We start from the raw sequence: 24304 nt of genomic DNA on the forward strand, positions 1-24304 counted from the left end.
ACCCTGACCCGCCGAGATGACCGGCCTTTATTTACCTCCGCTGACAGCGAGACCGGCAAATGTTGGAGACCCGGCCGCTAATGGAATACAGGCCCAATATTAGAGGATTTACGGTATATAGAACATTATATTATTATATTATTAAAATATATTAAAATAAAAGTCAACGAGTAGGCTACCCCCCCCCCCCCCCCCCCCCAAATATTTTCTCCTCGGATTTGCACGAATCACATAAGTCACCCAATTTGGATTGAAAACGGCGAATTTCGCCGAAAGGTGAGGAGTTTGCATGCCTGTTTAGTTTCTAATGACTCAGATGTTGATTCTACTGGGTTTTCATTGTGTAGAGTCAACACCTTTCTGACGCTGCGTCTACATCAGCTCCTCCAGAGTTTTCAGATTTTAATAGAAGTTCCTCATTTTTTTTTTAAACTCTACAGACGAATAGAAAGACGACAAGAAGGAAGCTGTGAGTGAACCAGAGCTGCTGCTCTAATAGAGCTTTATTTAAAACATGCAGCATATTTTAGAATTCATCTAAATCTAAATCACTTCAGTTTGAATTTCTCTTTAGAAATAATTAAATACTTAAATGTGATTAAAAAAAATAATTATAACGGTAATTCTTTTCTAGAAATAATTCAAAAAAATCCCTTGAGTTCAAAATATTTCTTGAAATAATAAAAAAGTCCTTCAGTAATCCAAAGATAATTAATTAAAACTGAAATCACTTCAAATAATAATTTATAAGATTTTTTGAATTTAAAATGTATAAATACAAAAAACTAATAAATCTGATAAAAAATCATTTCGTATGAAAAACATTAAAAGTTAAAACATTTAATAATAAAATAATTTTGCAAAAACAATGAAACACTTTAAAGTTTAAGCTGCTTTCAAAATAAAACCTAAAAGTAAAAAGTCCATTTCCATTTTCACACTGAACCCAAATGATGAGTCCATCACCCTTTTATTTTGAAAGTGGCTACTTCCTCTGAGTAGTTTGAGGCTCTTATTCTTAAACTCCTTCCTGTTGGTCTGAAACTAAAACAGCTTTTAGCTTAGATTAAATTGACTAGTGTACCTAATGAAATGGCCAGTTTCATTTGAACCTCCTGATCAGCTGTTTGTAAATGATGCTTTTATTTTGAAGTTTTATCTTTTTTCCAGCAGTAAACTGAAGCAGAGGAGTCGGGGAATCATTTTTTATTTTTTTCATAAATTGAAAAAGGCCGTTTGCGTCGCAGTTTTTTATTGACCCCGAAACCACAAAATAAAAACTAAAATAAAAACGGAGAGAAACTGTACACGGGTTTAAAACTCTTCTCGGCTCACACTGATGATGTCACTTCCTGCAGGTCTTGGAGCGTAGCTGTCTCCTGATGATGAGGTGGTCGCTCTCCTTGTCCTCGTCTCCCCCCGACGTCTGACGGTAAGACACAGAGACACTTTAGAGACGAGGACGTCCTCATGTCCTCACAGAGACGGAGAGACACTCACTGTGACGGGGGAGTCCAGCAGCTGAGACGAGGCGTCCGTCTTATACAGCTTCCTGCGTCCTCGCCGGATTGCCGTGGTTACCGTCTCCTTCTCCACCGAGTGTCCACTGACGAGACCCATGATGGTTTTAGCTGCAGAGGGGTTTAAAGGAGGATGGTAACCATGGTAACAGTGGAGACGCCAGTCACCCGCTCTGTCTTTTCCTCACCTGCTGTTTCCTCCTCTTCCTCTTTACCTCACACAGTTTTTATTCTGGTTCTTTACGAATGGATCTACATCTGTTTATTGTCCCCCTTGTCCCTGTTGTCCCTGTTGTCCCTATTGTCCCAGCAGCGCCCCCTGCTGTCCACTCAATCCGCCACAGAACAAACAGTGACTGACCTTTACTGCTGAGGATGGAGGGAGAGCTGTGGATCAGCTCCTTCGTCTTCTGCAGAACTCCGTCTTTCTTGTCCTTCAGAAGAAGAAGAGACACATTTTAATCTCAGAGCAGACAGGAAGTCTGTCCTACTCCTTGTGCTCTGTTCTACTCCCTGTCCTCCCCTGTCCTCCCTGCTGTCTCACCCGTTTGTTGCTGCGAGTGTTTCCTCTCCCTCTGTTCCTCTTGTTCTCGCTGTAGACCAGGTCCTGTAACGACACCAGCACCGTCAGCACCGTCAGCTTCACCCGGGACCAGACTGAAACACCGTCATGACCTGAACTCACCTCCACCTCGCAGCTCTTCCTCTTCTTCCCAGTAGTCTTGGGGGTTTTCTTTCTGTCGGCCATTTTGGATCTGAGCGGAGACTCCTTCAGTTTCTGTAGTTTCTCCACCTCGTTCTTCACCGCCTCAAACTCCTTACTCCTCGTCCCCGCTGCCTTCCTCTTCTGGAGTTTCTGGATCTCCTCCTTCAGCTCCTCCACCACAGACACCTTCCTCTCCTCCACCGCTCTGTTCTCCTTCTCCTCTTCCTCCTCCTCCTCCTCCTGCCTCCTCTGCAGCACCTCCTTCAGACGCTGAAGCTCTGACAGGAAACGCCAACGATCAGTCAGTTAAAGCAAACAATCAATCGGTTACCTAGGCAACCAGAGTCTGTTTGACACGTTACCTCGTCTCAGAGTCTCCGTCTCCTTCAGGAGTTTGTCCTTCTCTGATACGACTCGTTGCAGCTCTGACGCACAAACACACAAACAACATCAATCAACCAATCAGGAGCTTTCTAGTGAGTCCCCACCTGGGATGTCCCACCCGTCTCCCAGGTGACACATGTCTCCTAGGAGACAGGTGAGGAGGAGGAGGACTTCTCCTTTCCCCTCACCTGTCATCTTTCTCTCTCCTTTTATCTCTTCCTCCTCCTCCTCACCTGTGGTCTCCCTCTCCTGCTCCCTCCTCCTCCTCACCTGTGGTCTCTCTCTCCTCCTCCTCCTCCTCCTCCTCCTCCTCCTCCTCCTCCTCACCTGTGGTCTCTCTCTCCTGCTCCCTCCTCCGCTCCTCCTCTGATCTCTTCATCTCCTCCAGTCTCCCTCGCAGAGCTCCGCCCTCAGACTCAAGCTCCGCCTTCAGGTTCTGCAGCTCGCGGGTGAACTCTGCTCTCTGATTGGCCAGCTGCTCCCTCAGCTCAACACACCTGTTTAAGAGGAGGAGAGGAGGTGGTTAGCAGTCACTACTAATCACCTCCTCTCTGAGTACTGAAGGATGAATCATTGATCGTTTAGTATCACCTGAGCGTCAGCGTCTCCTCCAGCTGCCTCTTTTCTCTCTGCAGCTCTTGGATCTGTTGGGATTTCTGAGCAGATCTCTCCAGCGCTGCATGGCTCTCCTTCTTCAGCTCCTCCATGGCTGCATGGAACACACTGCTGCTGCTGCTCCGCCCCTCCTCCTCCTCCTGAGACAATTCATTAATTCATTCATTCATTCATTAATTAATTAATTAATTAATTAATTAGACATCTGTAACCAACTAATAGAAGACTTCATTTCATTGATCAAACAAGAGGGAGGACCTTGACTTCCTGCCTCAGTCGCTCCACTTCCTGTGTCAGACTGACGATGGACTTGGTCTTCTCCTCTGATTGGCTCTCCAGGTCCTGGAGGCGGGTCGTAGTGACGCTGAACTGCTCTGATAGGCTGTCGGACCTCTTCCTCTGCTGTTTGAGCTGCGTCTGCAGACTGGACACCTGGAGACAGATAAATAAATGACTGGTGAACGGGGTCAAGACGTTTGTAGGAGGAGGAGGAGGAGGAGGAGGAGAAGGCGAAGGAGGAGGAAGAGAAGAAGGAGAATGAGGAGAAGAAGAATGAGGGGGGAGAGGAGGATGAGAAGGAGGATGAGGATGAGGAGGAGGAGAAGAAGAAGGAGGAGGAGGAGATGAGGAGATGAGAGGGAGGAGAAGAAGAAGGAGGAGGAGGAGATGAGGAGATGAGAGGGAGGAGAAGAAGAAGGAGGAGGAGGAGATGAGGAGATGAGAGGGAGGAGAAGAAGAAGGAGGAGGAGGAGATGAGGAGATGAGAGGGAGGAGAAGAAGAAGGAGGAGGAGGAGATGAGGAGATGAGAGGGAGGAGAAGAAGAAGAAGAGGAAGAAGAAGAAGGAGGAGGAGGAGGAGGAGAATGAGGATGAGAAGGAGAAGGAGAAGAAGAGGTTGAGGAGAAGGATGAGGATGAGGACGAGGAGATGAGGAGGATGAGGAGGAGGAGAAGAAGGAGGAAGAGAAGGAGGATGAGGATGAGGACGATGAGAATGAGGAGGAGAAGGAGGAGATGAGGAGGAGAACGAGGAGATGAGGAGATGAGAGGGAGGAGAAGAAAAAGAAGAACAAGCAGAAGAAGAAGGAGGAGGAGGAGAAGGAGGAGGAGAACAAGAAGGAGGAGAAGAGCAGCACCTCTGTCTGTAGCTGGAAGATGCCGTTAACCAGAGCTTTGTTCTCCTTCTGGAGTCTGGACGTTTCTCTCTGCTCGAGCTCCAGAGACGAAAACACTGAGTCACAGTTTGGACACTGGTCCAGATCTACAAAAGAATGTGGACATGTTTAATGTAATTTCACTGCAATGTGTCCACAAACTTCTATCGTCTAAAACATGGAGGAAAGTTCAGCTCTTACCTGTCAGCGTCTTCACCTTCTGCTCCAGAGACACCAGCTCCTTCTTCAGCTCCTCCACCTCCTCCTCCCGTCTCCTCAGCTCCTCCTCCAGGCTCCTCCTCCTCCTCTCCTCCTCCTCTCTCAGCTCAGCGATGGTCTCCTCCTTCTTGTCGTTTTCCTCCTGCAGCCTCCAGATCTCCTCCTCTAGAACCACTGAGGAGGAGGAGAATTCAAAGAGTGAACACTTTGTAGAATAAACCTCCTTCCATCCATCGTCTCTCCTTCCTCCTCTAACCTCTCCTCTTGGCGGGTCCTCCTCTCTCCTCCTCCTCCTCCTCCATCGATCCATGCCGTCGTTTCCTGGTCTCCTCCTTGTCCTGACCTCCTGCTTTCCTCTGCTGAGACTCCAGCAGCTCTTTCTGAAAAACCATCCTCAGTTATCACAGTGTCCTCCCGCTGATTAAACCTCTGGACAGGTGTGAAATAATCTGAGTGTGTTTACGTCTCTGGTGACGTCCTCCACGGCCGACTGCAGTTTAACGATGACGTCGTCTTTCTGTCGACAGATCTCCATCAGCTCCGATAACTTCTGACGCTGCTGCTCCAGACTCTGGGAGGAGAAGCAGAACAAAACACAATCAGGTACCGGTCATTCGTTTTCCACAGAAGAAGACGACACCACAGAAGACGACACCACAGAAGAAGACAGGCATCTTAAAGCACCTCTTTGGTTTCCTGCAGTTGGTCACGTGACTGTTGATTCTCCAATCGCAGCGCCTCCAGCTCTGTAGGAACAAAGGTCAGAGGTCACACTGACTAAAACACAGAGCTGTGTGTGTGTGTGTGTGTATGTAGACCAATCAGCCACAACATTATGACCACTGACAGGAGAAGTGAATAACATTTAAACCATCTTGTGACAGTTCAGTGTTCTGCTGGGAAACTTCTGGACCTGGCATTCATTGGTGTGGATGTTACTTAGACATGTAGCACCCACCTAGACCAGACCACACCAGGCCCCCCCACCCAGACCAGACCAGGCCCCCCCACCCCATAGCAATGACACTCCTTGATGGCAGCAGCCTGACGCTTTAGGAACAACTCAGAAAAACATGAAGAACAGCACAAGGTGTTGACCTGGCCTCCAAATTCACTAGATCCCAAACTGATCAAGTATCTGTGGGATGATCCACAGAGGCCCCTCCCCTCAAAGACCCCCCCACTAACAACAGGACACCCTCAGAAGGAACATGTTACGCCTCTGATGAGTCACCTGCACAATAGTAGGAAGGTGGTCATAATGTTATGGCTGATCGGTCTATGTGTGTATGCGTTTATACCTGCGGTGTGCGTTTGTTCGGTCAGACAGTGGTGGACACTCTGAGCGTCCTGTCTGATCTTCTCCAGGTCTTCGGTCACTGAGCTGATGAGTCCCTCCAGCAGAGCCGCCTGTTCCTCCTACAAACCACCGGCACTGATCAATAGAGGCGTCAACAAACAGGGAGAGCTGACGCGTCGGTAGCGTTTTAATCACCTGTCTGGCGTCGGTGTTGACAGCACTGACAGCAGACAGGTCGGCCGTCTTGTTGACGAGGTTCTTCAGGATCTCCACTCTCTTCTCGGCTCGCTCCTCCAGGATCTCCCTCTCCTTCTCCAGACGATCACTGGAACCAAGAAAAACACCTCGTCCTCAACCGCACTTCAGAAACGTAAACCACATCACATCAGCAGGTGCTACTTCTCCTCTGGTCACCTGTAGTCTTTCTCCATCTTCTTGAAGAGCTCCATGAACTCAGCGCTGACTTCTTCTCTGATCTGAGCCTCCAGAACCAAACGCAGCGCCGCCTCCCGGCCCGACTGCTGACGCAAAATAAACACGTGGTAAACACTAAAACAACATTTATGACTCAGGAACAGATTAATCAAGAGCAGGATCCAATGTATGTTTTACCTTCTGCTCTTCCTCCATGGTCCTATCCCCTTCCTCCCCCTCGTCTTCTTCACCTCCTGCCTCCAGCACCGTTCCCTCCATCACACTCTCCTCCTCCTCCTCCTCCTCTTCTTCGTCGTCCCACTCTTCGCGGTCGTCATCATTCTCCAGTAAATCCTCCAGGCTCGTCTCCCAGGCAACCATCGAGCTCTTCCTGCCCCGACCCGACCCGTTACGGCGCCGGTCGGCCTCGTCGATAATCATGGACAGCTCCATGGCTGACCTGTGGGGGGCGTCGTCGTCCAGGACGGCCGGCCTCGAGTTCAACAACACCACCTGGACAGGTAAACCTCCCGTTATTAGTCTCAAACAAACCTGACAGGAAGGGTGCAGCTGAGGTCCTGGTTGGGACGGGGGTGGGGGGGTTCTGACCTTCTGTGCGAGGGCGGAGAACTTGAGGACGTTGAGCGTCTCGTCGAAGCAGGACGAGTTCTGGTTGATGTTGACCACCATGCAGACCCGACCGGCACCACTGAAGAAGAACTGCAGGAAGTGGGTGAGCTTGGACTCCCTGAAGGGAATGTGGTGCTGGAACCTGCAGAGAGACGATAGAACCGCTGGATCAGAACCATCCACGGCTGTCTGATGTGTGTGCGTCATGACGCCAGCAGGAGTGAGGTCTTACTTGGCGTTCTGGTTGAGCCTCATGGCGCTGATGCACTTCCCGAGCGTCAGCAGAGAGCTGTTGATGTTTCCCGCCTCCTTCAGCCTCTCCCCGGTGTTGTGAGTCCGTGAACAGCGCTCCGATCCGGCCAGGTCGCACAGAGCCAGCCTGAACACACGACAACACACAGTAAACGTTTACATCCAGGTACATGCAGGTAAACTCCTCCTCCCCTTCCTCCTGACTGGAGTGTGGCGGTCTTACTCGCTGATGCCGAGGACTCTGGGAACTCCGACGTCGTCCACTCGGAGGATCCTGATGGAGAAGATGCTGTGGCTGCAGACGCAAACAGAGACATCTTTAGTTCCACCAACGCTGCTCCATCATCCAGGAAGTTAGAACATTCAACAGCAGTGACTTCTGATGACGAGGGTGATGTTAAACAGCAGTAATTTATCATTTTCCAGTGTTAATAAGTTGGTCTGGTCTACATTTTATTCATCTTCCTCTATCTTTCATGCGTCCTCTCATCTTTAGTTCATCAAACTAAACGTAACTGATGCTATAAAACATGATCCAGCAGCACCATCTACTGGTTTAAATCAGGAACTGCCTGCTTCAACATTTATATTTGAGTTTATACTGAACGTCAACACTTCTCAGTCTCAAACGCTGAATGTCTAAACAAGAGACGTGGCCGACCTCCTGCTGGACAGCTGGTTGAGTTTGGTGCAGGAGAAACTCTGGTTCTTCTTCCCGATCTTCATCACCTTGTAGGCCTCCTCGGAGCTGTTCACCTGGACCCAGCGCAGGTCTGAGACACGAAGCACACAAACACATCAGTATCCTCACGCCACAGCCAACACAACGTACGGCTTCATCTCCTGTTACCTTTGATGAAGGAGTTTCCTTTAATGTCTTGAGACAGACGCAACACCGTCCTCTTAACGTGTCCACTGGGAACCTGAACATCAAACATCCATCAGTTTGGAACGAGCATCGACTGTATGTGTGTATGTATATAACAGGTACAGGTATGGCAAGGTATTTTTAAAATTATCGGATCAAGACCAATCTTTTCTGATTATTTATTTTGACTCTGACAAATCTTAAAGCAAGAAAAAGAAGAAAAAGAAGAATCAGAGGAAAACCCCAGAAGAAGAAGCCTCTCCACACTACATTAACTCAGACAGAAAATTTATTGGACTGAATCCAATCGACTCTAGGAGAAGACAAGGAAGACAAGGACAGACTTTAGGAAGCTACAGGAGACCAACTCTAGGAGAAGACAAGGAAGACAAGGACAGACTTTAGGAAGCTACAGGAGACCAACTCTAGGAGAAGACAAGGAAGACAAGGACAGACTTTAGGAAGCTACAGGAGACCAACTCTAGGAGAAGACAAGGAAGACAAGGACAGACTTTAGGAAGCTACAGGAGACCAACTCTAGGAGAAGACAAGGAAGACAAGGACAGACTTTAGGAAGACACAGGAGACCAACTCTAGGAGAAGACAAGGAAGACAAGGACAGACTTTAGGAAGCTACAGGAGACCAACTCTAGGAGAAGACAAGGAAGACAAGGACAGACTTTAGGAAGCTACAGGAGACCAACTCTAGGAGAAGACAAGGAAGACAAGGACAGACTTTAGGAAGCTACAGGAGACCAACTCTAGGAGAAGACAAGGAAGACAAGGACAGACTTTAGGAAGCTACAGGAGACCAACTCTAGGAGAAGACAAGGAAGACAAGGACAGACTTTAGGAAGCTACAGGAGACCAACTCTAGGAGAAGACAAGGAAGACAAGGACAGACTTTAGGAAGCTACAGGAGACCAACTCTAGGAGAAGACAAGGAAGACAAGGACAGACTTTAGGAAGCTACAGGAGACCAACTCTAGGAGAAGACAAGGAAGACAAGGACAGACTTTAGGAAGCTACAGGAGACCAACTCTAGGAGAAGACAAGGAAGACAAGGACAGACTTTAGGACGCTGCAGGAGACCAACTCTAGGAGAAGACAAGGAAGACAAGGACAGACTTTAGGAAGCTACAGGAGACCAACTCTAGGAGAAGACAAGGACAGACTTCAGGAAGACACAGGAGACCAACTCTAGGACGTTTAGGACCAGATCAGGGGCAGAAAAAGTTAATAAAAATCATGAAGGAATCAAATCTAATCAGTTCACGTCTCTATCTTACACCTACTTTTCTAGACTCAGACACTTCTACCTAACGAGGTCGACAGTCTTATTCATCTTAAACTAACTAATGTTTTATTGGTGGCTTACACCACCAAGGGTCCTCACAGCTACAGAGTAACGGCCGAGTGTCTCACCTGTTCCAGCAGGTCGTGGATGTTGTCGTTGTAAATCTCACAGAATGAAACCCAGACAGAGAAACGGACGTTTGAGTTGACGTCCAGACAGAAACTGTCGGCCTCAGGGATGCTGTTCAGGCTGCTGTCGGAGTTCAGAGACGAGCCTGGACGCACAAAAACGTAAACAGCTTATTAAATAAGATAAGATAAACCTTTCATTTGTCCACAGTGGGATGTTGAAGCGTCTGTGGAAATAAAACCTTCAGATTCAAAGACATGTTTTCATCTTTTAGACCAGATCAATAAATAGTGAGGAAATTTGCAGCGTCACAGCAGCATATAGTTAAGGACAGTGAACAAGACGAGGAAAAGTAAACATTAAATAAATATAAAAATAGCAAATTAGTAAATAGTTGCATGTGGATGTTTGGTGAGCTGGTAGCAGAGCATCATTCATCTTCTGTCTCGTTGTAATAAAATCACTGACCTTCAAGAAAAGCTGATCTTCCAGACGTCAGATTCCTGTCGCTCTGTAGAGAGAAAGCAGACGTCAGCACACGTTCACACCGAGTGGTGGAGTTATACTTCCTGTCCGAGTGTCCGACCTCCTTGAGCAGCCTCAGCAGGTTCTTCTTGCTGTTGCTCTCTGCCGACTGCTGGTCTGGAGTCAGTCTGCTGAAGTCTCTGCAGCGCTGGGGCTTCAGGTCGTTGCGACTGTACAGACGTCCCTCGATGCTGTTGAAGATGACCGCCAGGGACCTGGGCAGCAGACCAGAGTCGTGGTCCGGACCTGAGAGACAGGCAGATGGTTAGACGGTTAGATGGACGGGCAGACAGGCAGACAGACAGACAGGAAATGTCTGTTACCAAGGAACGTGAAGGTTTTTCCAGCGTTGGTGACTCCGTAGGTGAAGACCAGACAGTTTCCTCCCTGGAGAACGTCTCGGACCAAACCACGAACCGAACCCTCAAACACCTTCCTCTGACTGGACTCCGGATCAAACACCTCAACAACACAAGAACCAGGACACAACGTTAGAATAGGGTCAGACGAGACAAGAAGAGACAGATGGACATTAGAGGTAAAGGACAGGAGTAAACAGCTGTACCTGTGTGAAGGTGAATCTCTGGGCTGTTTGCGGGAGGGATTTGTCGCTCTGTCGGTTTGATTGACAGATCCTGGGAGCCTTGAGGATGACAGTGTCCAGCCCCTCGATGGTCACGCAGTCCTACGAAGGGAAGATATATCAAACACCTGCTCTTCTGTCACCGAACTCAGCAACAAATCATCTTTCTCTGACTCCGTGTCTTACCTGTGCCTCTCCGTTCTCGCTCTCGGCTGCAGTGAACGGTCGAACCCTCAGGTAGACCTGCAGGTTCTCCGTCTGTGAGGAGGCACTTTCCTGCTGAGAGAAGAACAGAACCAGTCACCATCACAGCCTCCAGCACCATCAGCTCGGCTCAGCTCGGCTCTGACAGGTAGACGTACCTGTGCTGGCAGAGCAGCAAATTCCCCCAGCAGATCTCTCCTCAGATCATCCACCTCCACGGGGCCGACTCTCTCCGGCTTCCCGGCAAAACATGACTCCATCATCTCTGCCCACACATGTAAACATCAGTCACATCATCTAATCCGGTTTATATATTGAAAACCTGTCCAGCATCCTGTTAAAGATTAAAGCCCACAGACCAACACATCCTCAGGGCTGACAGCTTTAAAAAAAAAAAAAATGTCTGATGAATTATATCAAAGCCGATTTTAAAAAGTCAACCTGACGATTTAAAAAAAAATGTATTCACTCACGATGTCGTTTGTATTTAAGTCAGTAGACAAATCAGACGTAAAGAAACGTAATGGAGTTCTGAATGATTTACCAAGAAGAGAACAAAATACGAGCTAGTTAGCTGTAAACATTTGAACGGGCTCTAAAGAACCGGTACAACATAGTCACACAAATGTAATACGGATTAATCTAAAGGTCAAGACATGATATGAAAGGAAATTAATGATAAAAACAACAAAACACCATCTGGAGAGCATTTAAACTACCGTTAGCTTTATTATTAGCATTAGCCACAACTAGGTAACCTCAATTTACATACAAGCGTGTTTTATTTGAACATATCTTAAGAAACAAAACATCAGATTTAATCATAGCTATACAACTTTAAATGCTTTTAATGGAAACGTTAACTCACTCTGTGTTTCTTTTATTCCCCACACACTGTATTTAAAGTAGAAAACATCGAAAGGCTGTCGCTAACGTTAGCTCCGGTTGTTGATTCTCTTCTGTCCGCGGTCTACTTTTTAAACTGGGACGGCTGGACCAATCGGATGTCGAGAAATGGGAGACGTCACAAATCAAATTCACGTCTTTGGTTGCATTATCGCGAGAACCTTTGTAAAAACTAAATAACCAAAGATAAAATAATAAAAAATTGAATTGAATCAAATTAATTCAGATTACTTTTTTGTAAGCGTTTATTTAACTAATTTCATACATTTATTTGCCGTAAACGTAAAATAGAAATGTAAACACTGGCGGGTGGGATTGACGTCATCAGCAGGGGACCGTTGCAGCGGAGAGAACTCGACGACTCGAAGCGGATTTATGGATTAGAGTTTCAGAGACAGCTGCTAGCTTTCTCTTAAATGCGTTTTGTGCACCAGTCTTCATCTTTGTGTCAGTTTTTTTTTTTTTTATTGAGGAGCTGTCGCAGCTGTTTGATAAACTGCCGTTAAAGGCGGAAGACGTCAGCTGCGAGGAGACGCAGCAACCCGGTTTCCTTGACAACGGTGAGCTAACAGCTAACGGATCATGATGCTACTGCTAGCTGGGCTAGTGTTTATTTCTATGAGTTAAATTAAGTAAAAAATATTATATACAAAAAAAAACAACTTGGTCACCTGTAATTTCTGCATTTAAAATACTATCAAAGTCAAAGTATTTAAAATAACGAAGGAAATAACCTGTAAATAAATACATTAATAGTACATAAAACAGTAAGGTGTTCAAATCTCTTCCATGGCCACAGGTATGTAATGATATTTAAAATAATTAGTGTTCTAGATAAACATCAGATATAAAATACAAACCGATCATTTAGACCTGATCTGAGAGAAAATGTAAAATAGCTTTTGTGACTTCAGTAACAGAAAAGAACAGACCTGACCTGACTTTGTTCCTTTCAGACGTCTCCCTGTAAATAAACTCTCCATCCAGCCCGTCCTTCCATCATGTCCTCCCTGGAGTCCAGCGGTGACGGGGGCAAGTGGCTGGACGCCCACTACGACCCGGTGGCCGGTCTCTACACCTTCTCGTCCTGCGTGGACCTGGCGGACCTGAGCGGGGACGGGGAGAGCCGGCTGGTGGTGGGCGACCTGGGCTCCGGCTCGTCCGGCATGAAGCTGAAGGTGTACCGGGGCACGGCGCTGATGAGCGAGAGCACCCTGCTGGACTTGCCCGCCGGCCTCGTGGCCTTCTTCATGGACCTGCACGAGCCCCGCATCCCTGCCGTCGCCGTGGCGTCCGGACCGTGCATCTACGTCTACAAAAACCTGCGGCCGTACTTCAAGTTCACCCTGCCAGGTCTGGAGGTCAACACTCTGGAGCAGGTCTGATTTCAGTCTGGTTTTATTGCTTTAGATGACCCTTAAAGTGGATAAGCAGAGTAAAAATACCCAAATGAAACCAGGTTCTCACCTGTAAATCCACCTGGCTGTACCTGTGACGTGCTGCTGTGCTCTGATTGGTCAGGACGTGTGGCAGCAGGCGAGGGAGGGCCAGATCGACCCTCTGTCCCTGAAGGAGATGTTGGAGAGCATCAGGAAGAAGGCCGACGTCCCGCTGTCGGTCCGCTCTCTCCGGTTCTTGTCTCTGGAGACCGACGACATGGACGAGTTCGTCCAGCTGCACAAGCAGCAGCCTATCAGGCGACAGGTAACGATCACCATGACGACCAGAAAACAAGATGGCTGACAGTGACTCTGCTACGTTCACGTTACAAGTCTTAACGCTGAGTCAGAGCTCACTGCTTAGTGTTGGTGGATCACACTATGCACTCACCTGCCACTTCATTAGGTACACCAGTGAAAACAGTGCGTTCTAATTTGGGCTTATTTTTTCATTTCATTAATAGGAAGAGACGGGTGCTGTTAGAATTAGATCTAGACTTTCAAAATAAAAGCTGATGGACTCATCATTTGGGTTCAACTTGAAGGCTGCCAGGAAGTACGCTAGACTTTAAAAATAATGTTAATGTCTAAATGTTAGACGTAGCTCAAAAGAGAATCTCCAACAAGCTGGATATTCAAAATAAAAAACTGTAACGGCAGCAGTATTTCTTTTTGTAAAGATTAAAACCTGATGATGTTGAAACCTCTTGTCCTTTCAGACGGTCATCACCTGCATCGGGACTCTGAAGAAGAGCACGGCAGACGAGGACGGCGTCAGCTGTTTGGTGATCGGGACCGAGAGCAGCGACGTCTTCGTCCTCGACCCCGAAGCTTTCATCATCCTCTCCAAGGTGAACTCACACACACCGCCGTAAGACAGACTGGTCTGAACCGGTTCCAGGAGTAGGACAGGAAGTAACTTGTTGGTTTATTTATGTTATGACTTGTGGAGCACTGCAGGGATCGATGTTTACCTCAACATCCTGTTAGATTAGATACCACAATATGCTGATGATACTTAACTCTTTATTTGTCTTTCATTAAATGACTCACATCCCTTAAAAACTGTGAGACTAAAGCCCCGTTCAGTGTCTCCACATGCGTCCCCAGCCAGCACTTGAGATCTGATCTCAGTGTGTGTGTCTGTAAATCAGCAGCGCCATCATGTGGTCAGTAGAATATTGTAGCAGCTGCTGTCTCTAATGGATCTCTACCTACCGCTGGATCAGAACCATCAACAGCTGCTGGTTGACTTGGAGACATGATCCAGATGTTGGAACCAGATGGAAAGACTCTCACATGTTAAGATCTGATTTATTCTAGAGACAAAGACTCAGATTAGACCTGAACCCTGGAAGCTTCATCCTCAGAGGAATCAAACATCTCTGATGATAAAGGAAATAAAGACACCAGGAGTTATTGAGGAAATAATCAACATGATGAGATGTTCTTTTAACCAGGACGGATGTTAATGGAAGGTCTGAACGGCGCTTTAAACGAAACATTTACAGAAACGTATGTGAACTATTCTAGAAGCTAAGACAACGCTGTGACATATCTAAATGTCTCTCTGACCGTTGAAGATGTCGCTGCCGGCTGCTCCCACCATGATGGACGTGACGGGTCAGTTTGACGTGGAGTTTCGTATCACGGTGGCGTGTCGCAACGGCAACATCTACATCCTGCGCAGGTGAGATGCCGAAGACTCGTTCAAAATATTATCAGCGCTTTCTTGGTTTATTGAGGCTGTGAATTTTTTTTTGCTATTTCAAGTTTGCTTTTAAAACCAGAAACAAAAACTTCTTAAAGTAATCTAAAACAAAAAAGAAAGAACTTAACAGATGTTTTTGCTTTTGATCTTCAGGGAGTCGGACAAACCAAAGTACTGCATCGAGCTGGCGTCTCACCCAGTCGGTCTGGTCAGAGTCGGGAAGAACGTGGTGGTCGGCTGCACCAATGAGAGTCTGCAGGGCTTCACACAGAAGGTAAACGCATCCAAGACGAAAGGTCATCTGAAGCTGAGAGGAGCTCAGGACACATAAATCCTGTTTGTACCAAACTCAGGAAATCCTTTTAGACTCTTTTTCAACTTTTACTTCGACTCTTCAGTTTCCAGAGCAACAGAAACCCTGAAGTGGAGAGAACGCTGGAATAAAACTGTATTTGTTGTGTCTTCAGGGGAAGAAGCTGTGGAAGACGGTCCTCACTGCTCCCATCACCACCATGGCTGCCATGGACCTCCCCACCAGGGGATTCCAGGCGGTTCTGGTGGGCCTGGCTAACTGCGAGGTGCAGCTGTACCGGGACAAGAACCTGCTGAGCACCATCAAGACGCCGGACGTGGTCACCAGCATTTGCTTCGGCCGCTACGGTCGCGAGGACGGTACCCTCATCATGACCACAAAGGGTGGCGGTCTGATAGTGAAGATCCTGAAGAGGACGGCGGCGTTCGAGGACAAGGACAGCGCCCCCGGCCCGCCTCTGGCCCAGAGCGTCCGCCTCAACGTACCCAAGAAGACCAAGCTGTACGTGGACCAGACGCTGAGGGAGCGTGAGAACGGCCTGGCCATGCACCGCGCCTTCCAGATGGACCTGAGCCGCCTGCGCCTCGCCGCCGCCAAAGCCTACGTCAAGGCGCTGGAGTCCAGCCTGACGCCGATGTCCTCCAGCCTCACCGAGCCGCTCAAGATGAACGCCGTGGTCCAGGGTCTGGGTCCGTCCTTCAAACTGACCCTGAACGTCCAGAACACGGCGGCGTGTCGTCCCGTCATGAACCTGGCCATCAGCTTCCTGTACGACGAGAGCCTGTACAGGATGAGGAACCCGTACATGAGGATCCCGCTGCTGGTGCCTGGACTCATCTACCCGGTCGAGACGTTCGTCGAATGCACCAGCGACAAAGGGATCTCAGACATCATCAAGGTGTTCGTCCTCCACGAAGGGAAGAGCTCGCCGCTGCTCACCGCCCACATCAACATGCCCGTCAGCGAGGGCCTGACTCTGAACTGACGACACTCATCACTAAGAGTCTGAATATTTAAATCAATGGATCGATGTACAGCAGCAGAGAAAGGCCATCAAGATCATGAACAACAGCTTTAGTTCAAATATATGTGAATATATAAATAAATACAAACACTTTCTCTTCTTTGTGATTAATGTGGACATAAAATAACATAGTATAAATATTTTATTTAATTAATTTAGCTTCTCAGGCTTAACGTTTTCTTTTTTCATTCACAAAATCTTCTAGTACCAAACTTTAAAATAATAAATTTAGATGGAAGCAGCAGCTAATTATCGTTAGGCCTTTTTTTCTCATTTTGTCTTGACTCCATCTATGATTGCATATGACAAATAAAAGCATCAAGCATTTACTGTAATGAGTGGCTTCTGTCATTCAAAATCAGATTTAAGTTTCCAGAGAAACTTAAACTCATTAATTTAGTCCAGTCTTAAGTTGCTTCTGATTTTTTTTGGCCTTTCTCTGATTAAATAAAACAAGCTGCTGATGTTTCAGGTGAAAAAGGTCGACATGAATGTTTTAACTCCTCTCAGAGACTTTAATGAACGGAGGGTTTGTTGGTTCGTAGTCGAGTTTTACAGACGTCCTGCTGGATAATGTTTGTAGAGATTTAGCGCTTCGTTTGGTTTTATTTGTACAGAGACAACAGATGTTTTTAAATTTAGTCTCATTGAAATAAAAATAAAACACAGAATTTGTTCAGAATTGTCTTTTTGTTTCGTACGTTTTCAGGATTTCATCACGATATTTATAGATGTGTCTTTTAGTGTCCTACTTTCGTCTGTTCTGTGTCCCGTTGAACCGGTCGGTCCAGGTGAGTAAACAGCTGTTGTCTGCAGCTCCAGAGGTTTGTGTTTGTTCGTGTGATTTCAGCCTTTGTCCTGGTAAACATCTGGTCAAAGTTCTCCACCAAGTAACTCAAACAGAATCAGCTTCACGGGTTTCATCACCTCCTGGTTCGGTTGCAGAAGTTTTCTCTGCACTTGTGAAATAATAAAAACTCCAGAGTGAGTTTGTTTCCAGCTGCTGAGCTATAAAACCTGAGGTAGAACAGAGCTGGAGAAAACGTCCTCGACTGGATCCAACAAGAAGATCTGAAGATGAGACGCGTCATCGTTTTACTGGGTGAGAAACTGATTAACTGATTTCTGCAGAGTGGTCACCAGTTTTATGTCCAATAATATTTAATCTGACTGCTGTGAATAGTTTTGAGTTTAATTTACAAATTTTTTGAAAAACACTGGAACTTGTGTTTGTGACGTTGTGGGGACCTGGTCCCTGGGACTCACCTGCCATATGAGGACACAAGTCACTATAACGTCTTCTTAACCTGATTAAAAATAGAAATCTAATCTATTGTGTGAATGTAAATTAAATAAAGATAATGTAAATCTTCAAGTTATTCATTAATAACTTTTACTGTAGCAGGAGTTAAAGTTTATCCTTCACCTAAAAACTGTAAAAATACAAGTAATGGCTGAAAATTTCTGAATTGAAACTCTACTAAACATTTGTAAAGTACTTGATGTCATCAGTCTAAATCAGGATTTAACAACTACAATTCTTATGCATCCATTTACTGGTTAACTTTTATTTTTTAGTTAGATAGGGAGATTAATAAATACTTTTAGTCATCCTGTGGGCATCATTACTCAGAGACAGGAGGAATTGCAGTCAGCAAAAAGGATCCAAAAGGTGTAAGCTATATAAAATATTAAATATATAATGCTGTGTAAAATATATACAGTAGTATCACCAATGACCACAGTCCAGTTGGTTCCTCACAGGGAAAACCATCCTCCTCAACTTGTCCATGGAGCAGGACAGAGACAGCAGCCTGTCACTGAACCAGCTTCTCTGTCTGACTATGGTGTCCTGTAGAGGGTGGTGGACATTTTTCATGATGGACCAGAGTTTGTTCAAGGTCCTTCCATCTACCACCAGGGACTCCAGCTCTGTCCCTACCACAGAGTCCTCCTTCTGGATCAGCTTGTCCAGCCGTGAGGTGTCCTTCTTCTTAGTGCCTGTTCAGACCTTGCATCAAGATCTTATCAAGGTCCAATCTGGGCGATCCAATGACGTAACACCCCCAGGTCTCACTAAGATCGCATTTCAGAGATCTGATCTCTGACCACATTGGTCAGAGTCTGACTCACATGTGTCCGGATGTATCGTTGTGTGTTGGTGGTGTGAAGGCTGTACAACCTGAGTCACATTAAAGACCACCTACAGGTGTGCTCCTGTGTCAGCGGAGCTTTGCCTCATTCATTCAGAAAACACACTCTGTTATAAATATAGCCTGAAAAGGAAAAGGCACCATAAGTGATGTCTGTTCATTAGCAATGAGAGCCTTTTAAAACATTCTGTCCCTGTAGCTGTTAACTCACTAAAGAAGAAAGAAACCTAAGTAAGAATTTACAAATGAAAGTATTTCAAGTACACGAGTGTGATTCTGTCATTAAATACCGTATCAGGGTGAGGTTCATTGTCCACAAGCTTCTCTCGTTCTGCTGACTTTCAGGGAGAGGGTGTTGTCCTTTACTTCCTCTCTGATCCTGGTGATGAGGCCCAAGATGGCTGCATTGTCAGCAAACTTGAAGATGGTGTTAGAACTGTTCTAGATGAACAGAGAGAACAGGAGGGGGCTGAGCACACACCCAAGACTCCATCAGGTGCTTCGTTACTTACTCTTTTTAGGGTCAGTGTGTTCACTGTGGTGTGGGCATCGAACCAGGTATAGAAGGTATGGAGCACGTCCGGAAACAATGTAGTGGGCTGCACAGCATCCCTGTTTCCACAGGCGCCTCGGGTTGGGGTTCTGGTAGGAGGATGTTTCCCTGCAGTTCCACTTGGCCTCCCTGATAGACTTGCAGCAGTCACATGTGGCTGCTTTGTCAGCCTCATGATCCTCTGAGTTGAAGGCAGAGGTTAACTTGTTGAGCTAAGTGTTAGTCTCTCTCTCTGTTATCAGAAACTAACGCTGAACACAAGAACCTTCATGGAGACTAGATTTAGATCAGGACTGTTTTTATTAGTGGACCTAATGTGTTTGTGTGTCTCCAGCTGTGTTCTGGGTGTGTGAAGGCGTTAGGTTCGGTCAGCTGTGCAGTGGAAACCCAAGCAACAGCAGGAGGACGTCCGACATTCATGGAGAGGGACGCTATGGAGCCAGACGGTGAGACAGCAGCTTTATTATTATTACCATTAGCTTAATATTTGCTTAACATTAGCTTAGCTTAATAAAGTTATCAGTGTTTGTAGATTAAAGCAGCTGTTAACAGCTGGATGTCTGATGGTTTCCAGGGAAGGCAGAACCCATGAGGGTCTGGACATCGTCTGCAGGGACGGATCAACCGTCTACGCTCCGTTTGACGTGACTCTCCGTCGAAAAGTCATTGTCTACAACAAACCTGCCAAGGCAGCCATCGACCAGGGCATCGAAATGGAAGGAGGGGGTCGGTCCAACACTCTCAGCACTGATTGTGTTATTGATTGATTGATTGATTAACTGATTGTGTCTCGTGTCCTGAAGGTTTGCGTTTCAAGTTGTTCTACGTGAGGCCGGACCGAACATCTGGAACGGTGAGGAAGGGGGAGAGGATCGGCGTCATGCTGCCCATGCAGAGCGTTTACCCAGGAATCACTTCACACATCCACGTCCAGATGAATGACAAGAGCGACCCCACGCCATACTTCTGATCCATCTTCTTAAGACCCGACAACCACCTACAACTTCTACAGTGTTCTCCATGGAAGACAAAAATATACCGACACTTTTCCAGTTCACCCATCCAACCTTCAACTATAATAACCTGGCACGTTTAAACTGTTTCAACTAAAAGAAAGTTCATTAAAACCCAATTTTCTCTTTATTGATAATGTTTGTTTCTGATTATTTGCACATTTCCCTCAGTTATACTTCACAATGATAAAACATCTTGTGGGATCCCATAGCGCTGATGTCTCAGCTGACTTCTGTAAAGGATCTTAGAATAAAGTCAGTACGTACACTGATCAGACATAACATTATGACCACCTGCCTTCAGACATCAGAACTATAAAGGAACACATGTGGATTCATGTAATAAAGTAAGAAAGGTTAAATCAAACAGAATGTGTTTTATATTTAAGAGTCTTCTTTGCCTCATTCAACATTACTCAACACAAACATACATACATGTTCTAGCTCACATTATAGAGGTTTCTACTGGAAGGACAAACAATACAAACTAAGCTGGAGGAACATCTGCCTCAACTACACGGTGGACAAAGAAGGGAAATAAAGCTTGAAAAAGTAGAAACTCCAAAAACACTTTTAGAAAATTTAATCAACAGACTCCAGTCATGTGACCTTCAGGTGGTTAAAAAACCCAAACTCTCCTCCAGACATTTACAGCTGAACACTTGGAGGAAATGTCTTCTACAAATACATCAAGTCCAGATGTCTTTGTCCCAGCGTATTTCTTTGGAGATTTGACTTCTGTCCTGTAAAATGTCCTCATCAGTGTCCTACTTTTGTCTGGTCTTTCTCCTGTTGACTCAGAGGTTGAGCCAGTCATTCCAAGTGAGTAAACACCTGCTGTCTCCAGCTCCATGTTTGTTCACATCAACATCACATTTTGATGTCAGCCTTTGTCCTGGATTTATTTATATCTGCGGGTAAACATCTGGTCAAGGCTCTTTACCGAGCAACCAGCCAAGCAACACAGACAGAATCAACTTCATGGGTTTATTCACCTCCTCATTTTCTTTCCCCTTGTGAAATAATAAAAATTCAAGAGTGAGTTTGTATCCAGCTGCTGAGCTATAAAACCTGAGCGAGAACAGAGCTGGAGAAAACATTCTCGTCTGGATCCAACGAGAAGATCTGAAGATGAGACGTGTTGTCGTTTTACTGGGTGAGAAACTGATTCACTGATTTCTGCAGAGTGGTCACCAGCTTTAAGTCCAATAATATTTTATCTGACTGCTGTGAATAGTTTTGAGTTTAATTTACAAATTTTTGAAAAATACTGGAACTGGTCACAGAGGAGATGATTCATATTTTGGTACAACTACCATCTCCACAATTAAAAGCATCTGAACACCAGAACCTTCATGGAGACTAGATTTAGGACAGTCAGGACTGTTTTTTATTAGTGTGCCTAATGTGTTTGTGTGTCTCTAGCTGTGTTGTGGGTGTGTGAAGGCGTTAAGTTCGGCCAGCTCTGCAGTGGAAACCCAAGCAACAGCATCAGGACATCAGACAGATGGGGAAAGGGACACTATGGAGCCCCAAGGTGAGACAGCAGCTTTATTATTATTATTATTATTATTATTATTATTATTATTATTGTAGAAACTTGCTTTGCTGGTGGCTGGATTGCATACAGAGCCTCTATTTTAGTATATCAGTCAAAATATGAAGACCAGAAGAAAGCCTTTCAACCCTTTATTTTATTCTCAGCTCAGAGTTGATCATTGTATACAGATGATTTAATCGCCAAGAATAAATGAGAGCAATACTAAGTCAGCAAAGGTACAAGAATATATCTGCTATTAGAGCACACATCACTTCAATACATGAAGAATCAACATTAACTCAGATAATGCATCCAGGATTAACAATCAGCTGGACAGTTTTCAGCTCCACAGTCAGACACCATGCTCTGGCAGACAAAGGAAAAGGCCGAGCAGAACCTGGCTGAGGTTTCTTATCAACTCAGGTGAGGCCTGTTTGGTTGACGAGTCCCGCCCACCTGGGCCTGGGCAGGTGGGAGTATTTTCCACAATTATCATTAGCTAAATATTTGCTTAGCTTAATAAAGTTATCAGTGTTTATCTAATGAGTGACTGCAGAGTCTTTGTAGAAGAGTAAAGAAGCTGTTAACCCTTTATGGGACGAGGAACCATATTTGGTAACTTCCTCCCATTTTAAATTGCGTCCCGGTGTCTGTCAGTGAGGTTTAGAAGCATGTGGTTTTCACTCAGCCAATCAGAGAAGATCAAGGTTCTCAAGGCGTTCTCAGGTCTAATCAGGATCAAATGTGGTCTACAAGGTCCACCTCTGCCTGCACGCTCAGTGTAACTGCTTTATTAGGTACCATGAAGAGTGTGTGTCCTAATGTTGTCTGAATCAGCACTTACGTTCTAATGGTGTAAATACATGTTTACATTTGTTTACCACTTAAGGGCAAAGAACCATATATGATAAAGTCATTGATCTTGATTTTCTACATGAAAATTAAAAAGTCTGAAAAATTTCACAAAAGTAAAAAAGTCTTCTCATGCCCTACAACAACGCTGTAGGGTTGACATTTAGAATTTCCAAGTATTTTCAATGAGTGCCCTTTAAAGGGTTAACAGCTGGATGTCTGATGGTTTCCAGGACAACCGGAACCCATGAGGGTGTGGACATCGTTTGTGACGACGGATCAGATGTCTACGCTCCATTTGACGGGACCATCCGTCGAAAGATCATCGTCTACAACGACCCCAACAAGGAAGACATCGACCAGGGCCTTGAAATGGAAGGAGGGGGTCGGTCCAACACTCCCAGCACTGAACATGTTATTGATTCATTGATTCATTGATTCATTGATCGATCATTGATTGATTGATAAATTGATTGATTAACTGATTGTGTCTCGTGTCTTGAAGGTTTGCGTTTCATGTTGTTCTACGTGAGGCCAGACCGAACATCTGGAACGGTGAGGAAGGGGGACAAGATCGGCGTCATGCTGCCCATGCAGAACGTTTACCCAGGAATCACTTCACACGTCCACGTCCAGTTGAGAAACAAGAGAGACCCCACACCGTACTTCTGATCCATCTTCTTCAAACCTGATCCATCCTCTACAACTACCTACAACTTCTACAACATCCTCCATGGAAGACAGAAATGTTCTGTATAACCTGTCATGTTTTAACTGATTGTTTCAACTTGATTAAAACCTAATTTTCTCTTAAGTGATAATGTTTGTTTCTGATTATTTGCGCATTTCCCTCAGTTTTGCTTCATATTAATAAATCATCTGACGTCTCAGGTGACTTCTGCAAAGTTAGAACTGAGTATTAGGAGCTTAGAATGAAGTCAGCACGTATGTACACTGAACAGCCATAACATTATGACCACCTGTCATATATTGCCTGCCTATATTGTGTAAACCTACTAGAGCTCTGAAGGTGAGCTGTGACGTCATCATCAGATCCTTCAAGTCGTGCAGTTGAGAGGTGGCGCCTCAATGGATCACACTTGTTTGTACAGGACGTCCCACAGATGCTGGATTGAACTGAAATGTGGTTGAATTTGGAGGTCAACCCCTTGAACTCCAACCATTCCTGAGGCGGGGAGCATCATCCTGCTGGAAGAGGCCATCAGGGAATCCTGTCTCCATGACAGGGTGGACATGGTCTGACTGCAGCGATGCTGAGGGAGGAGCTACGAGTCAAAGGAACATCCACATGAATGGAAGGACCCAAGGTCTCCCAGCATCACACTGTCGCCACCAGCTTGTCTTCTACCCATAATGCACCCTGGTGTGTTCTCCAGGCAAAACATGATCCATCAGACCAGAGCCACCTTCTCCCTTTGCTCCGTGGTCCAGTTCTGATGCTGTCCATCCATCCTTGGCCTTGGTCCATGACTCTGTCTCTGGCTCGTCTTCTACCTTGGACCACTGTTGATTGGTACTATCCACTGCAGACCAGGATCACCCCAGAGCTGCAGGTCTGGAGATGTTCTGACCCAGACGTCTAGATGTCACAGTCTGGCCTTTGTCAAAGTCATATCCTTCCAGTTCAACATTTTTCCTGGACAAAATGTTCGTCTTGCTGCCTGACACATCCACCAACTGATCATCATAATGATAGGGCTGATCAGTATAAATCATCAAGGCATTACATGCATTTTTGCATATTACATTGGCGTCTGCAGTTCTTACAGAAACACCCACTTCTCTGTACAAAACATACAATTTAATTCAGAACCAAAATATTATTTTTTTTTCTCCAACCATTGGAACAGTTTGGTACAAAAACACATTCATATTAAAAAAATACACAAACCTAAATATGACAAATACAAAACAACAGGAAGCTTCAAATTCCAGACATAAAGCTGTGTTCAGGTCACATCAGATTGTTATAAATTCTAG

The 24304-nt window shown here is 45.7% G+C and overlaps 4 protein-coding genes across 4 annotated transcripts; 3 read left to right on the forward strand and 1 right to left on the reverse strand.

The window, feature by feature from the left end:
• Positions 1-915: 915 nt before the first annotated feature.
• LOC311503924 (uncharacterized protein) lies at positions 916-11868 on the reverse strand. Its single transcript, XM_084566840.1, has 30 exons — positions 11668-11868; positions 10958-11064; positions 10782-10871; positions 10578-10697; positions 10336-10474; positions 10028-10258; positions 9487-9632; positions 8044-8116; positions 7855-7966; positions 7417-7488; positions 7174-7320; positions 6921-7083; positions 6510-6824; positions 6312-6415; positions 6093-6222; positions 5899-6016; positions 5282-5343; positions 5061-5168; positions 4854-4977; positions 4580-4771; positions 4361-4485; positions 3484-3657; positions 3202-3365; positions 2938-3107; positions 2589-2651; positions 2206-2504; positions 2065-2127; positions 1882-1954; positions 1501-1631; positions 916-1426 (listed from the first exon to the last, which is right to left on the reverse strand). Exons 2-30 carry the CDS (start codon positions 11060-11062, stop codon positions 1346-1348), a joined length of 3894 nt encoding a protein of 1297 aa, XP_084422966.1. The 5' UTR covers positions 11063-11064; positions 11668-11868; the 3' UTR covers positions 916-1345.
• Positions 11869-11940: 72 nt separating this feature from the next.
• Positions 11941-16917, forward strand: bbs1 (Bardet-Biedl syndrome 1). The gene is made up of 7 exons (XM_084568167.1): positions 11941-12265; positions 12662-13084; positions 13227-13409; positions 13864-13995; positions 14728-14834; positions 15009-15129; positions 15323-16917. Exons 2-7 carry the CDS (start codon positions 12707-12709, stop codon positions 16151-16153), a joined length of 1752 nt encoding a protein of 583 aa, XP_084424293.1. The 5' UTR covers positions 11941-12265; positions 12662-12706; the 3' UTR covers positions 16154-16917.
• A 352-nt stretch (positions 16918-17269) lies between these two features.
• LOC311504896 (leukocyte cell-derived chemotaxin-2-like) lies at positions 17270-19868 on the forward strand (the record flags this gene model as incomplete). Its single annotated transcript, XM_084568234.1, has 4 exons — positions 17270-17294; positions 19233-19344; positions 19473-19624; positions 19702-19868. The coding sequence occupies 4 exons, from the start codon at positions 17270-17272 to the stop codon at positions 19866-19868; spliced, it is 456 nt and encodes a 151-aa protein (XP_084424360.1).
• A 1174-nt stretch (positions 19869-21042) lies between these two features.
• LOC311504245 (leukocyte cell-derived chemotaxin-2-like) lies at positions 21043-23096 on the forward strand (the record flags this gene model as incomplete). The annotated part of the gene is made up of 4 exons (XM_084567264.1): positions 21043-21067; positions 21337-21448; positions 22537-22688; positions 22809-23096. 4 exons carry the CDS (start codon positions 21043-21045, stop codon positions 22973-22975), a joined length of 456 nt encoding a protein of 151 aa, XP_084423390.1. The 3' UTR covers positions 22976-23096.
• Positions 23097-24304: the final 1208 nt, after the last annotated feature.

This window comes from Chelon labrosus (genome assembly GCF_963514085.1).
Source record: "Chelon labrosus genome assembly, chromosome: 19".
Classification (NCBI taxonomy): domain Eukaryota; kingdom Metazoa; phylum Chordata; class Actinopteri; order Mugiliformes; family Mugilidae; genus Chelon; species Chelon labrosus.

Excerpts from the sequence above, each read along its gene's own strand:
- LOC311503924 (XM_084566840.1), bottom strand. The coding sequence starts at position 11,062 with ATGATGGAGTCATGTTTTGCCGGGAAGCCGGAGAGAGTCGGCCCCGTG. Across the intron at positions 10,698-10,781 it reads GCGAGAACGGAGAGGCACAG|GACTGCGTGACCATCGAGGG; the intron begins GTAAGACACGGA and ends TTCCCTTCGTAG. Across the intron at positions 6,223-6,311 it reads AAGATGGAGAAAGACTACAG|TGATCGTCTGGAGAAGGAGA; the intron begins GTGACCAGAGGA and ends TCTTGGTTCCAG.
- bbs1 (XM_084568167.1), top strand. The coding sequence starts at position 12,707 with ATGTCCTCCCTGGAGTCCAGCGGTGACGGGGGCAAGTGGCTGGACGCC. Across the intron at positions 13,996-14,727 it reads CTTTCATCATCCTCTCCAAG|ATGTCGCTGCCGGCTGCTCC; the intron begins GTGAACTCACAC and ends TGACCGTTGAAG. Across the intron at positions 15,130-15,322 it reads TGCAGGGCTTCACACAGAAG|GGGAAGAAGCTGTGGAAGAC; the intron begins GTAAACGCATCC and ends TTGTGTCTTCAG.